The sequence below is a fragment of the Notolabrus celidotus genome, chromosome 9 (genome assembly GCF_009762535.1).
Source record: "Notolabrus celidotus isolate fNotCel1 chromosome 9, fNotCel1.pri, whole genome shotgun sequence".
NCBI classification, from domain to species: Eukaryota; Metazoa; Chordata; class Actinopteri; order Labriformes; family Labridae; genus Notolabrus; species Notolabrus celidotus.
The window spans coordinates 19,121,123-19,137,549 of NC_048280.1; the positions used below are offsets into that span (position 1 = coordinate 19,121,123).

The 16,427-nt window shown below is 42.1% G+C and overlaps 1 protein-coding gene across 1 annotated transcript in view; it reads right to left on the reverse strand.

Annotated features, from left to right (window-relative positions):
- ank1a (ankyrin 1, erythrocytic a) overlaps positions 1 to 11,982 on the reverse strand; it is a 40,306-nt gene extending 28,324 nt beyond the window's left edge. Inside the window, 3 exon segments of the mRNA XM_034692857.1 lie at positions 601 to 699; positions 3,712 to 3,813; positions 11,855 to 11,982. Coding sequence (XP_034548748.1) covers positions 601 to 699; positions 3,712 to 3,813; positions 11,855 to 11,881 — 228 coding nt within the window. The 5' untranslated portion in view covers positions 11,882 to 11,982.
- Between the last annotated feature and the right edge of the window lie 4,445 nt (positions 11,983 to 16,427).

A 16,427-nucleotide genomic window follows, 5' to 3' on the forward strand; every position in this document is an offset into this window, starting at 1 on the left:
GAAGTAAACAATGACCAAGCTGATAGATAAATTGCTTCTTTAGCATTCACTTATGATTCAAAAAGTTAGGAAGTGGTTTATATGGAATTTAATAATTTTCACAGCACCTAAAAACTGAGTTCCCCCGTCAAAAAAAGAAGAGAAAAGAAAAAGCGTAACTAGTGCTGTGCATTGTGGGAAACAGTACGCGAGGCAGACTGATCCGATGCATACTGAGAAATTTTCCCAAATCAGTAGACATCCAGGGAGTTTTGGCATACTGCAGATTTTGCTCTTGTTCACATACTACTTAATACATACTGAATTTTGGCCAAATCAGTAAGCACTGCTAGTATAGTAGGAGGTATCAAAAACAGCCAAAGTCTCAGGTAAGACGGTCTAATGACCATCACCTCTTAAAACATTACATTTCATTTTATTCAATATGTAAACAAACCAACACATTGGGATGTCAGGAGGCATTAATGTGAAGGTTTTTTCCATGGCCGGGCTTGATACAGAAAATGAGATTCATTTCTTACACTTCTGGTGGTACGGACAGTTTGAGAGCCTAAAAACCATCTTGTGAGTTTGTAAAGATGTGTTTTGTTTGTTTTTTACCTTTGTGGTGGTCTCCAGTACGATTCCATTGTGGAGTAGCTCCAGCACCATTTTAACGTGGCCTTCTTTAGAGGCCAGATGCAGCCCGTTTAGCCCATTCTGAGTGAGAGAGCAGAGTAGACCTCAAACTGAAGGGTCTTTAACACTCTATGAACATAAACACTACCTAATTTTAAAAAAATAACCACAAATATACAGTACACACAAACACACAAAGGTCATGCAAACTGAAACAATCTTGTTATGTTTTTCACAGTGGCTGAAAGACTCACAGACCAAAGCAGGCAAATACTTACACTGGACACCACGCATGCAGTACTCTCAGAGTGGTCATTAGCAAAAACAATGTTGACAGGAATGAAAATCGGGGTGTGAACATTTCATTTGATTAATGATGGTGGGGAAGGAGAAGGAGAAGGGGAAGAGGATGGGAGGGGGATGGCAGGCCGCTGGTCTCGTGGCTGGGAAGAATACAAGCCGTGTGGGATAGGTCTGACCTCACACAGCCTTCCTTCAGCCGCACAGGACATGTGAGGTTGGACCTTTCCCACACCACTGATATTATTCCTCTGAGTGTGGAGACCACAGCACACCATCACTCTACTGTAGACAGAGGAGAGAGGGAGAAAAGGAGGGATGCAACAGGAAAGAAGGAAAACAAATCAAAAAAACTGGAAGATGACCTCAGGAAATCATACAGGAACAAGAGAAGAGAGGGGAGTGGAGCCGTTGTTAGACTGATAAGGATAGAGGAGGAGAACAACAATAAGAAGAGGGCAGGCCACATGTACAAAGTCTTATCAGACTGTGTTTACAGCAAACAGTCACAACAATCAGAACAACACTGCCCTCACCACTGTGGAGGTGTAACGCATTGCACAGTGATTATCAACAAATCACGTCACTCTGTATTATAACTGATTTAATAATTAATATGAGTGTTACTGATATTAGAGGCTGTAGTCTTTGAACCATTAGGTAAATTAACACATTGTGTCTAACTTTGCTGCCATCCAGTGGTAGCACTAAATAAGATAGGGTCACTGACTGGAAAGCAACACACACTGTACACTGCACCGACTTTCAGAAGAAATGTTACTGAGTATCTTCTTGTGAATACAAAAAGTATGCTAGCTGCTCATTAGAAAGTATGCTTACACCACCACATGGACATGTGTGTGCAAAAGTGTCACCTAATTTAACTGACAACCTGAGTGGTTGTTATTTCAACTCAAACACAAGTAGACACCAAACAATGTGAATAACACCATTTCAAATTATGACTATCACAATCAGCGAATTAAATTAGAGATTCAGGGAGAAATTTCCTTGCACTCACACGTTTCCTGCTATCAGATTGTATTTCTGTAAGTGATTATGTTTTTACTTGATGCGGAGCCTCTTCTTATCTTGGAGTTGGCCAGTAATGGCTGCTGTACAGAGTCACTTTGCATAAGAGATCTGTTGTTATGCAGGGTTTGTTATGGGGCTTAAAATGGCCTCATAGAAACCCTGACAGAAGCATAACCAGCAATAATTACAAAATGTTGAGGACAAGCAAAAGTGAATAGAGGGGAAACCAATGACTAAGTTAGATTAATGAGGCAAAGGAATCTCTCTCTCTCTCTCTTTCTTACCACTCTCTCTCTCTCTCTCTCTCTCTTTCTCACACTCTCTCTCTCTATCTCTCTCACACACACACACACACACCACACACACACACACACAAACACACCACACACACACACACCACACACACACACACAACCACACCAGACACACAATTTTGGCCAACTTTTAAAAGCCTGAGGGCAGCTGTCCGAGCACACTAATGCTGCCTCTTCCTGGACACTTAGGGAACAACCGCCAGAGTAAAGGAGGCAGGATGGAGGAGACAGGGCGTAGGAGAGGCCCCTTGCCCCATTTATCACCTTCCCAGGAGACCCTGTAGGCTCCACCTGCCACCTTCAGCCGCTGATTTACAGTCTAGCAGAGCATGCATGTACACTTTGAAACATGACTGAGTGCATAGACATGAGAATACATAACAGCACAGGGTTCAAGTCAGGCACGACATGCACACTGGACACTCAAAAAACAATCATATGAAAATAAATATACATTTTTGTTTTATGTATAAACTGCGGGGAAATGTACAAGTTGAGCTGTCTCTAAAGTTACGTGAAACATTTGAATAAGTTAGTAAGTGATAAGTTCAATAAGTTAAGTTAAACGTAGATTAAAAAGTTAAAAAGTAAGCAAGCTCTTCTCTGTTGGGTTTTAGAAACAGCATCAGAGTGAGCGCTCTCACCACTCTGCCCTCTGTCGGCCTATCTTTGCTTGTCATCTGCCTTGGAGATTATTGTCTGTAAGTAAAATGTGTACATAAGCACCATGCATTTTTTAGAAAATGCCATGTTAGAAGTTCTTTTTGTTTTATTAAGCGGTTAACTGTGTCCTATGCAGTATATTGCAGATTATGTTGGTAGAAACTACACACAGTTGCAGTACAATGTTAATATATAAATATGTCAGTGCTTGTATACTGATCTGTTTCATTTTCTCTGTAATGTTTCAGTTTTACTAAAAAAATATATTGGCCCAACAGTCACAACTCAAGTATAAGACAGGAAAAGCAAGCCCTGAGTGTTTAATTTGAAGACATGGGACTTTTGGAACTTTTGTTAGCTAGCTGTCGTGCTGCAAGGGCAGTATAAAAGTGTTGCATGTTATCTATCTGTTTATTCATACCACTGTTGCTAATTGCTCATTTGTGTTGTCTTCTATTAAAAGATTGTTGCTTTTCTTAAGTGACTGGTAGGTATCACACCCACCTCCTGAATTTTATTCTAATGAGTTAAAATGCACATAGGGATTTGAGTTAGAGCCATCAATTGCACATGATTAGCCATAAATGCTCAAATATCTTTTTTTTTTCCATTTCCACCAAACACTAAAGCGCAGTACAATTGCAGATCACAGTTGCAGATGTGCAAATTCCCTAGCGTGAATATAAGCCTTTTATATGTAAATCACTGGCTTATTGTTTGAAGAGCTTGCCAGTCAGATACTACAGCATTAAACAGAGAATGTGATGTGCAGCTCTCCCACCTGATTGGCTGTATTTATGTCAATGCCATTTTTGATATGATCCAGGGCCTTGTCCAAGTTGCCAGACCGGGCTGCTCGGAGAAAACTGTTGCCAGCATCTGCCTGCAAGCGGAACAGATAGAGGGAAAGAGGAGGGGATAAGGGGTATAAGAGAAAGCGAGAGGCACATAAAAAGGAGGAGTAGAGAGGGAAAGTAGAGAGGGAGACAGAGATTGGTTAACGTTTCGTAAAAAGCCATTCAAGTGACTGAAAACGTAAAGGAGCAGTCCACCCATTTCACTCTCATGTTGCTCTGCCCATGAGATTTTGGACGGTGCAGTTTGAAAATCAGCATCTGCACCTTCAAATTTAGGTGGTGGTGGGTGAAGAAGTGGAGTACACACACTCCCCTCTGTGTGTGAACTGGGCACCTGGCTCAATAAAAACCCTTAAGGAGGTGTCCACAAGTCTTTCTGCAGCTCTGTACGAAGGTGATAAGGCAAGTGTGATAATACTTAAAGCTAATGTAGTGCCTTTCATGGCCAGCAGACTGTTGGCTCTTTGTCTGGACTCTGAGCTTGTGTGTGTCAATGAAAGAGAGAAAGAGACACAAGGTGAATGGAGAAATGAGTGAAAGAGGGTTTGGTGTGTCCTGGCTCACGGGCCGGCAGCGCATGGCACGTCTTGTGTTTTTGTCTGTGTTTTGTTTGTGAGGGTTTCATGCCTCTCCCAGGCAGGCAGGGGTGCTGCTGAAACAGGATCACTCATGCGGCACAGAGGGGGGAGCGAGGGAGAGGAGAGGAGGAGAAGCAGGAGCAATCGAGGGAGAACCACAGGGAGAAAACTCGACTGCGGCAAACCCTGCACTTTTTCATTACATTTACATAATCTCCTCTCCCTCTCTCTCTCTCTCTCTCTCTCTTCCTCACTTCCTCCCTCCATCTAACCTGCTATCTCAACATGCTGGTCATGTTTTCACACAAATACAGAGAATAAATTCATGTCCCAAACCCATACGCAAGCAATTCTGATCCGACAGAACAACACAATTTGCTAACATCAAATACACCAAAGAAACGCTTTCTTGAACTACATAACAGGCTGCTTTCAGCTGGGTTGTCTATTGTTTTGACATAGTCATTGGTCTTCTTTTGACAGAGAGCGAGGGAGTTAAAAGGAGAAAAAGGATCCACATGCCTGAAGTAGAGGCATAGCAACAAATGACACAACACACCCTCAGCATGACACCAATGGCACAGCGCTGTGCAAAGATAGAGGTCACTTAAAGAAAGGCTGGGGCAATGGCAGGGAAACAGAAAACTCCAGCTGATTCAAGCAGGGAAAACAGGATCTGACTGTCTGGGATTCCTGTTCCTTGAATCTGGCACAGAGATGAAATTCTATACAGCAGCAAAGCTTATTATCAGATACATTCTCACAGTATGCAGCATCCTCTATTGTAAGTCAAAAATCCTGGTTTCTCAAACCACTTGCCTCTGAGTCATTGTCATTCTCTCCTAAAGACACTTTTAAAACAGATAGCTGAGAGGCATACTACTATTCAGTTAAAAGCCCACTCACACAAACATGCTGACAGATGTGCCAGACATTCCCCCACAATAAAACAACATTTGAGGTAATGTAAAGCAAAATACTTGATAAAACTAATACATAATAAGATATTAGCAGTGATAAAAGAAAGGCACACAAACATAAATGAGCATTTCATAAGACAGTCTACAGCTGGGACTGTTTGGCTAAACACTTTGATTTACTCTTGTATGCTGAGCTGTCTCAATAAGCCATGTTCACTTCTCCCACTCTCTCTTCTCTTTCACACTGAAAAATTTAAAACCCCACAAACTTCTTCCATTTTGACCTCTTCAGAGCAACTAGCTGACCCCAACACACAGACACATGAAAACACACCTGTCTCTGATCAGACGACATAAAGACTGTTCTGACCAGTGTGAATGAGTTCTGTTGGGACACATACGAGCTGTATCTGAATTGAAGCCTGGGTTTTTGGGTCTATTTAACTTTATAATTAACACAGTACGATGAAAATATGAGTAAGTGCCACACAATTGGTATGTACTGTATTTGTAGAAAAACTAACAAAAGTTTCAGAATGTAAAACTTAAACATTATCTTTGTGATAAACTTGGACATATGAGGATTTATCCTTTTCTACAAGTATCTACTCTCTGTGGCATGAAATGTTTGCTGACTGTTCCATGGTACCACCAGAAGAATCCTGTCATCAAAGTATGAGCAAATACAGCTGAAGCAGATACCCACACAAGCTAGCACAATAAACATGCTGCCTGAGCAAATGGTGGCACGGTAACACCATGGCGACCCTAACTACTGGCTTCCCACCTCCCCTGGACTCAGTTCACTGACCCCCAAAGACGGCCTGCTCAAGTTTTACGAGACCTCCGAAACCATAACCAAAATAGTCCAGAAAGCCTGGAAAACGCTGGTTACGGCACATTTTTGGATCAGTTCTGCACTTGTCTGTCTGCGTGTTTCTCTATCTGTTTGCGTCAAGAAGTGAGTGTGTGTTGTGGTGAGATAAGGGGGCAGGGGAACCGCACCCAACCCCTAACTTGGACGTAAACAGGTAGAGCTTTAACACACACAAACACACGCACACACAAGGACCAGTCTAAAAATGGTCTTTGGTAATTCCTCTGCTACGTCTTGCGGCAGGAGTTAGATGAATGTGTGTGCCTCTGCTTCTCCCCTAAGAGAGAGGACAAGCTCTGGGCTCTGGGGCTGAGCAAAAATGAGCAAACCCATTAATCAAACTGTTGGGAGTGAAAAACAGACAGTAACCTGCTCAGCAGCTCCATGGTTAACACAAGCAATATCAACACACGCTGTCGTGCAACGTGCTTGCAACTGTCCTCAGGCTGAGGTGGCACAAGGCTCCTAATAATGACTCTAGAAAATTACCAAGTAAAATTATTCTTCTATCTCATCACAGAAAATCCTCGGCCCTAAACTCCCCTCTCATCCTCTTTATCTCAGTGTTCTCTTCCCTGTTGCCGTCTTTCCCCCCTCCATCCCTTTGCTTCTGACGTTTTTCTCTCCCCCACCTCACTTGCCTCCTCTGCTGGCGCTGCAGCAGACAGAAATGACATCACCCCCTCGCTGGTGGACTGCAGTGTTCAGAAACTCAATGTATATCTGTGGAAGTGTGTGTGTGTGTGTGTGTGTGTGTGTGTGTGTGTGTGTGTGTGTGTGTGTGTGTGTGTACCTATACACAAGAAGGTATACCCGTTATTGACATCCTGACCACAAAGACCCTCTGCAACGGATGACTACGCCTGAAGAATCGTTCTTTTCAAAACAGGTCGATTGTGTGTGTTTGTGTGTGTGCGTGCGTGCGTGTGTGAAACCTGAATGGGATCAGATTGAATGAGTGTGTGTGTGTGTGTGTGATCTAATGGTAAAGACCAGGATTTGAGAACATGCTGTTATGTGTCTACAGTGGACTTGAAAAAGGCTGATATAACATGTGTTTGGTATCTCTCCATCTGAGGTAAATATCTGTGCAAACGGTTCCCTTCTGTCTCTTTGCAGTGGCTGTGTGCACACAGTTGCAGGATTACATCAGACACAGTAAGGCTTTATTGTGATCACAGTAACTGCAATCACATCTACGTTTGTTCATCTCATAACAATGTGTAAACAACCCACTCAGTAGAATCCCTACATCTCTGCATTCTGTGAATTACATGTTTCTTAGTCAGTAGCAAGGAGACACATTTTGGGAATAAGCAACGGATGCTTTCATCGATTACTTGAAGGAATTACAGTTTTACACTAACTACAAATAGTTAAGAAAATACACTTTCATCTTCGGTTTTAGTCAAATGACTCTTAACTTTTTAACCACTAAATTGAACCACTGCCCATTGTAGGTCTCTGCAGTTTGGGGTCTTAATACAATCACCTCAATCAAAATCTTCTTTTCCATTCTCTAAGATTTTCATTCAGACTGTTTCAGAGTTGTATTTTAATGACTAACTTGACAGGAACATCTTTTTCTTTGTTCTTATTCCTTTTGTTGTTGTTTGACCCCTAAAAGTTACCTTAGGATAACTGGTTTGAGTATCTCATTTCCTTCCAAATAGTCTAGACAGGTGATTGACATCCAAAACAGGTCTCAATGCTACTGAAGAGAGAGCCAAGAGTATTTTGCTAATGCAATCAAGAGACAAATCCCAGAGCACCTCCACAGAATGTCAATTTGTCCGCCAAAGATTCAAGTTGATTTTTCTTTGGACTTGGAATTATAATCTGCATCAGAAAGTCTCGGTGTAACTATTAAAATTCACAGAATATTCACAACACATGGATTGATAGCCTTCCTCTCTCACTCAGGAAAAAAACACAAACAAGAATTTGCAAACACAGCACCAGGTGCAAATCCTAAATACTTTAAGAGCCAACACAGCTTTTTGTGCACCCAGCAGAGAGGTGAAATAAGGTGCAACATATGTCCAGCATATCACGAGTCCTCCCTCACTTGCATTAAATTCCTAAACAGTAAACAACATTAACCGTGCAAGCATATACCACACTCTGGATAATGTCTGCTTTTTTTCCTGCTCAACTCAATATCTTGATGTATTTACGCTAACCGAGCACTTGGCCGTTTCTGTAGATTTTTCTATACACTGAAAGGCGGATATGTAAATACTGCAGAGTGCTTAAACAACCATTTCATCGCTCTTTTCTGCTGACTTGCATTTGTTCTAGAAATTGATTTTTTTTTTCTCTGTCCCTTTTTCTCTCTCCGGCCTCCATCTCTGCCTTCATCTCTCCGGCTGCTTAAGGAGGTCGAGCAGGCAGCGGGGCTGTTTCCGGCTACAGTGATATAGTAAGTGTGGAGTCAGTCAGACTAAGACCCCTGGGAGCATTCAGCTATGGACACATTTACAGGAAGCAAGCAAGCAAGCAAGCTAGCAAGGCACTAGGATGGAGCTATTACATTCCCCCCACTCGAGGCTGTCAGTCTGTCTGTATGTAAATCTGAAAGTCTGCTCCTGAATGTGGTGACGCTTCATGTCCCATTTTTACTATTTACTTTCTCACACTCCCTGCCCCACCCCCCCTCTCTGGATCCCTCTGTTTGTCCCTGCTGCACTCATTGATTGTCTTTTATATCGTGCCCTGCTGCAGCCTCTGCGCCTGAAGATGAGATTGTCATGGTTATTGTGATCTTTTGTGAGGGTGACAAAGAGGGTGAAAGCCATAAGGAGGAGATGGGCTTTGGAACCTATGGAGGAGAGGATCAAGATATGGTAAACATCCTGCGTTTCACTGCACAGTAACGCATCAGTTATATGCAGATTATAACAGTCTGGAGGGACAGAGAGAGTATATAGAAAGTGAAGAATTTAAATAACTTTACTCCAAACAAGGGACTAACCTGAAATTGATAAAAAAAATATGTCATAATCATTTAATAAAATTATGTATTTGTGTTAAATAAAGGCATATTTTCATTGTTAATGAAATGTTGTGTGTTTTATTAGATGGTAATTTCCACTACTCTTTATCTGTGAGTACGATATTGCAGTTATTACTCCACTGCATTCATCGACTTCGATTACTCCTATTTTCCAAATAAGATTTTCCCAGTATAATATAGGATTGGTTTCCAATTGCTTTGTATTGATCAAACTATCCAAATTACGTTGTTGTTTTTTTAATAATACTTAATGACACGTAAAAATGTAGAGAAAAAACCTGAGCAAAGAGTAAAGAAACTTTGCTACATAAAACAGTTAAATCAACCATATTCTGTGGCATGCTTTCAAATTTTTGCTGTGCTCAGTTAATCTACTGATGCATCAATATGAAGATTTCACTGACTTTGACGGAGGGTTCATTGTAGGTGTGAGGATTGTTTGATCTGTAGTCTGCTTGACTGATCAGTGTATCACTAAGCGTTTCGGTTTAAGATACATCTGCCTTCAGATCTACTGTATAGAGAAGTTATCAGCAAAGAGGGCTGGAAAAAAAAGATCCCATCTGATGACTGCTGTAAAGAAACATAGAGGAGCATCACAATCTCAGCTAAATGAGCGTGTGAATGCAGGATGTAATCAGTCTATGTCAGCAAGAAGAATCAGATTAAAATTACAGAGAGAGAGAGAGAGAGAGAGATATAATAGAGTTGCAATTTATTAACCTCTCTTTAAAAGATGATACACAGAGCTCAGTGGGCCAAATGAACATCAATGGTGTGCACAGTGATGTAGAGACAGTAATGGCCAGATGAGACAACATTGAGTAAATTCTCAACAGTGCTCAAGTGCTTGAATCTTACAATGGAAGGATCTGGAGGCACCAGTATGCTGTAGGAGCCTTTTTACTGGCATGCATGGTTTGGTTCCAATTGTCCCCTTAGAGATACTGGTAATCACTAATCTCTACAAACTCTGAGCAATCATTTCTATCCCAATAATTTATATCCTGACGGGAAAGGCCTTATGGGATGAAAGCATCCATCCACAACAATATGTGACTCATACACTATGGTCTTTGTAGTCACCAGTAAACAACACTGTCTAACACCTATGGGAGAATATCTCTGTAGAACAGTGTTCATCCCGCCAGTAGAGATTACAGACTGGTGGATCAGCGCGAGGCACGGTAGAGCTGTAGAATGAGCGGGAACAACACTTACTAACATAGTGTGTTGTTTTGGCCTTTGTCACTTGTTTGTTTATGCATTTTACTATGTAGCAAGTGTAATAAAACATATTTTGGATGATGAGTACGTATGATACTTAAGGTACTCTAACTTGTGTACTTTCAATTCAGGAACTGACTTGTATTTTGAGAATTTTATGCTTGCTGTTTCGTTATTTTTCTGTGATTAAAATGATGTAAACTCTTCTTCCTTTACTGATCAAAGTTATTCTCAGTTAAAAAGTATTTTAAGGTTTAAATGAACTTTAAGAAAAAATATTCTTGTTTTTTAGGGTGGAAGTAAATGATAAATGACATGATGATGACAGATTACAAGTAGTGACAAAACTTTACATTATTTAACTGACTGAAGTTCAGACGGATGAACTAATACCGGACATTTCTGCAAGTGGCATCCTCTACACTAAAACCTGACAATATCTTCTTCCTTCACTCCTGCAAAGTGGCTGAAAAAATTAACGCAGTGCTCACACACATGCAGGCAGAAACAAACTACATCGGTAGTCTTTAGTGAAGCCACTATGAAAGAATCCCATTAATTGACCCACTAATCAGTTTACTGCCCTCCAGTTTACTTACCACCGTTAATCCTGGTTGACATCCTACAATCTGAACTTCAAACAGAAGACCAAATGAACTCAAAAACAAGATTAAGGAGGAAATGAGAACAAGATACACACCCAAACATACGCACTTACGCTAATCTTGGACGCACATACATGACAACTATCAAAGATACTCAAGCTCTCTCCCTTGTTGCTATGGGAGGCTCAGGCAAATAAGCAATGACATATGTGTTGGACCCCATCATGTCTTTGATGCTTCCATTAAATGAAACCAGTAGTTATAACACAAGTAACACTTTCTTATGAAGCAGGACCAATATTTACAGCTCCATGATCTGCGTCTTTCTCTTTCATCCTTCTTTTTTTGTCATTCCAAACTCTAAAAACGAGGCCTCCTCAGGACTGCACACAAGAGCAAACTTTGAAAACTCTTTAAACTGCTAATGTGTATGGACGGAGCACAGGGACTGTACTTAGCAAGCAGGAGCAAACAAGGAGGCATGAGCTGAATTAAAAAGCAGCTTGAACAAAACAGACAAAGAGTAAATACAAATACATCAGTGTACATAACTTTTTCAATTAAACCAAAATGTGAACAACGCTTGTAGCAAAGGTACTGGCCCACTTCTGTCTGATGTAAAAGTGGGAGATGGGGAGCTTTGGCAGGTGCATTACTTCCAAAGCAATGCAACCAAGTATTTTGTAACAGAACACAACATTAAAAAAAAAAGACAGCAATAAAATAAGAGAGGCAGAGAGGCGTAAAGCTGTAGAGAGAGAGTGACAGGAGAAGAGCTGAAGTGAGAGCGTGAAAGGAGGAAGGGGAAGAGGAGACAGAGAGCAGCAGAGATGGTGGTACTCACTCCAAAAGTGACGGTCTTGACTGGCATGCCTGTTGGCCCTCCACTCTCGCTTTCTTACGTTTTCTGCTTCTCTCAAACGCACAGCTGTCTTTTCTGTTGCCCCCTGCAAGTGCTGCAGCGCCGGGCACGCAGACCCCCGTCAAACGTAAACACGAACACAGACACACACATATACACACACCCAAACTCTCTCACACACACACACACACTTGAGTAAGCATGGTGGGTGGAGAGACTGGGGAGGGTGGGGGTTGAGGGGATGGGGGGCCCAGGGTTTTTTATCTCTAGAGGAATGCTGCCTGTATCTAAAGACGCACATTTCACAAAAACAAATGGGTACCCCACACTCTGTATCCTGGCTTATTTTTGGCTACTTCTTAAAAAAGTTCTCAAACTTGTCTCTCCTAACTTTCTCAACTTTTTTTAAATATTTTTTTCTCTCTCAATCTTTTCCTCACCTTCTTCACCTCTTCAACCTCCATCAGTCTCCATGGTCAGCTCTACCTCATCTATCGTCTCCACCTTTCAGGTTTTGTTGCACCCCAGCACCCAGTGTCACCCAAACTTTATCCCTCCTTTCTCCTGTCCTTTCTTCTTCACACGTCACGCTCATCTCTACGTCTCCTGTATATTTTGTGACAGCCAGACAATTATTTTTTTCACGGACCAGGCGATACCAGAAAAGCGTAGAGTTACTGTGGAGAATGGGTGTATTTTTTTCAGAGTGGGTCTGTTTCAGTCTGTGAGGTGACTTACAGTGACAAAGCGCCTGACGGGGGGGTTGCTGCCACCGCCCCGTGACAATGGGCCAGACACACGGGGCGGGGGGAGCATAGAGGGGCCAGCCTCTCAAAAAGCCCTGCCTCTTTTAATAAAGCGTCCGTCATTCCCTGCTTGAAAAGGCCCCCTTTTCTCCTCCTCTCCCCTCCTCTCTCCCTCTCCTGGCTAAATGCTGGGAAAAGCACATCGCTGCCAAAACCATGCAGAGAGATAAATGCTGGTACGAAAGGGGAAAGAGGGGGCGATGTAGAAAGAAGGCTACGCACTACTCAGTGTCACTGGACCATGACCTGGGCAAAAACATCACGTGGGACTTCTCTCCTGTCCACAGTATTGAGTTTGGACAGTGACTCGGGCTCCTCTGCCAAAAAATACAGGCAACTATGGTCACTAATGTCCATGAAAACATGACAAATTATCCTGTGGTCTTCCCTGAAAAGGGGACTGCTCCTCTTCACTGACTTAAAACTATTTTGGCCTTGACCTTTTCTGACTGCAGAGAGTAACTCTGAGGAGAGGAATGATAACCTATCAGGCCTTATTGATAACACCTCCTTAAGATGTGGAAGCATCAAGTGAGTGATGACAGGCATTTTTTCTAGTTGGGTTTTTTGTCCCAAGGTTGGATGTTTGAGTTTTACCAGGAAAAGTTTGACACCATTTTGTTTAGCATTCAACAAGAGAGATATAATATTTCTCTGTGCTCATCTTAATTTTAAAATCTCTTAAACATGTCCTGAGGAGGTCTCATTAAGTTTCTAATCATGACCTCACCAAGATACTTTCTGGCCTTTTACGCTTTTTGTTCTGTTTTAGTGAAACAACACGCCACATTGGACCTGCATCCTGAGACGGCTCTGCAAGTGTTTGCAAGAGTGCAAATATGCACTTGGATAGTCTAAAAACTATTGCAAAAGCAAGAGATTCACTGACTCACAGTGTGTGGCTCATGGAGGCTCATTATAAAGCCATGACCACACTCCTGTTTTGTAACAGGGTTGATTTAGGTTGGGCCTGACGTGCCCTCTGCACCCTGGATCAAGTCCCTCTTGCTGGCAGTATGAAGGGCTACAGCTGTCCACGTGTGGAGCTTGTGGTGGTTTATTGCCCGTGTCCTGATGTCTTACAGAGCACTGAGTAGAGCTGAAAAGGTGGGGGAGGACTAAACATGGATACTGATGGTCTGTCAGCTGTCTTTCTTTAACCTGACACACTCTTAGCCTTTGTCTGGTCTCATTTTCACAGACACTTACCCACTTATCACCCATAGATAAAATGTGTATACATTCAAGATTCAAACCTGAAAAATGAACCTGAAACATTCATTTGACACAGATGGATAATATTTGTGTAAATATAGCGCCCCCAGTCACAGGTGAAAAGAAGTGGCTAGAAACACCTGAATCATCAAGGGCACATGGTCCTCTACTCACTCCCTCAGCAAACAGGAGGAGCAGCCATGCAACATGTAGTCAGGTTAATGCTGCTGAAATTAAACATGATGTATACTTCTGTAAAAGGTTGTTCTACTTCAGTTTGGTAAATCGGCCCTCTTGTGTCAGTGTGATGCTCTGCAGTATTGGCCTGCAACAGCTTCAAAGAGAGTCTGGGCTGGGTTGGGCTGATTACTGCAGCCCTGGCAAAAAATTACCCCCCCATACACAAACACTCTCTCTCCCTCACACACACACATACACACACACACCACACACGCTCAACTCCTTATCCTACCCCAGCTCCTTCTCAGTAGCTACATTAAGCTCGCCTGGCCTCTGAACTGACAGAGCATTAACAGCAAGGGGTGTTAAAACTGCCTTTACTCTGCAGACAGATTACATATCACAAGTAAAAGCATGCTACTGAGTCAGTATATACATACTATTATATGTGTAGCACATACAGATGCCTCAGAAAATGCACATGGGCCTCAATGTGCTAAAGCAAGACTGACCTGTGAAAGACAAAGACAGAGTTAGAAATAAGAGAAGGACAATGGAAGAGGGATGAAAAAATGAAGGCAATAGAAAGGGAATGACAGCAGCGATAAGTCAGCGCAGGGTCAGGCCCCCATTAATCTTCACAAGTGGAAAGGTAGTGAAGAGGAAATATAGAGTGAAGATGTGCAAGGAGAAGAGAGAAAGAGATTCACTGTGGAGAAAAAAATCCACACATCTCTCCATGTTTCCACTGTTTGTATGTGCACAGGCTGGGGACACTTAGCCCATAATTCAAAAACAAAGACTTCAACCATAAGTCACAACTGGGCCTGGGACAGTAATTCAATCACTCTGGTAAATAGACACAGGACTAAAGATTTAAGACTCAATTCAGACAGAAAAGACTGTCCTGAAACTGCAAAATAAAAAGTCCAGGAGGGCTGAGTTCACCTGCCCCTGACAAGAGAACTCTCTTTAAGTGAGATGTATTGCCACCCCTTTAAAAGGTCCCCTGAGAAGACCACTGTACCCTGTCTATGAGGGACAGATACCGCAAAATAAAGACGCCATCTTAATGTTTTTTCAAATGATCAGCCTGTGCTGTTTGATTCTGAATTATTAAGTTTTGGTTGCACAAATTCATCCTCAACCAAACATGACAATTTCACAATTTCTAGATTTACTCACAGCCCACCAGAACATTCCTGTTGACCTCAGTGTGAGACGCTGGTTAGAGTGATAGAGGTAACGTTCTATGTAAACTTTCCTGAATAATGGCCTAAATATATTCCTCTTATAAAAAATAAAATATATATATATAAAGACCTACAGTTGTTCACTTTTGTGCACCCTATTGTCCTCAGTGTGCTTTATTTGAGATATGTCAGCATGTCAGCTGACAGTGAGTCATTATCTTTGGCATGAGGACGTTGACATTTCCACATTTGTTTCACTGCCTTTGTTTATCACCAATCTCATCTCTCACAACAGAGATTGGAAATGTCGAGGAAACAGGCTGGGATTGATAAGATTAAAACAAGATGGATGGAAAGAGCAAAAAGTACTGAAAGACAGCAGGACATCTCAGCCCCAGTGGGAACTGTGATGATAAATAACGGGCCTGGGGAGCTTCATTTCACTCGTGCTACAGCAGGTATGTATACTGTATCTTCTTCCACAGCCGTGTTGACACTATGAAGGCAGCTTCATCTGCACTGCTTTGCTGAGTCAGACCCTTATTTCTCTGTCAACCACCTCTCCTCCTCTCCCGCAACCACCTTCCATCATGTTATCTACACTGAAGCGGCAGAGTTGCTGCCTAAAGCATAGTGAGAACCATACAGGCTTCAATATATTGACAGCTCTTAATTAACAAATGAATCCATAACGGATGTATCTAGCCAGATGCTTTCCATTTGAGCGGTTAACGTGTTGCCTCATGGGCCAGATCCTGAGCTGCCTGGTGTATCAGAGATTGACTTGTTAATAAATATTAAACATCAGCAATCAAGGGAGATGCGCTCATCAGTGAGGATAAGGGCATTCAAAGGACAGATTATAAAACTAATGTCAATTACTTCCCTGCCTCTGCCTGCCTATTTTAATGCTGCCTCACACACACATTCACACACTCTCTTGTAAATTCACCAACACACTCATGTACTCGACACAGGCATTCACCTACAGTGCAGTACATGCAGGTGCATAACACACGCTCACTTACATTCATCACACACTCATATGCAGCATCCATCCATATGCTGGCATTCAGTTCAGGCAGTGGTATACTCTGACTGAACAAGGCCGTGCAACTCTTCATCCTAACATTTGAGGAGGTTAGGTTGTTTATACTGTAT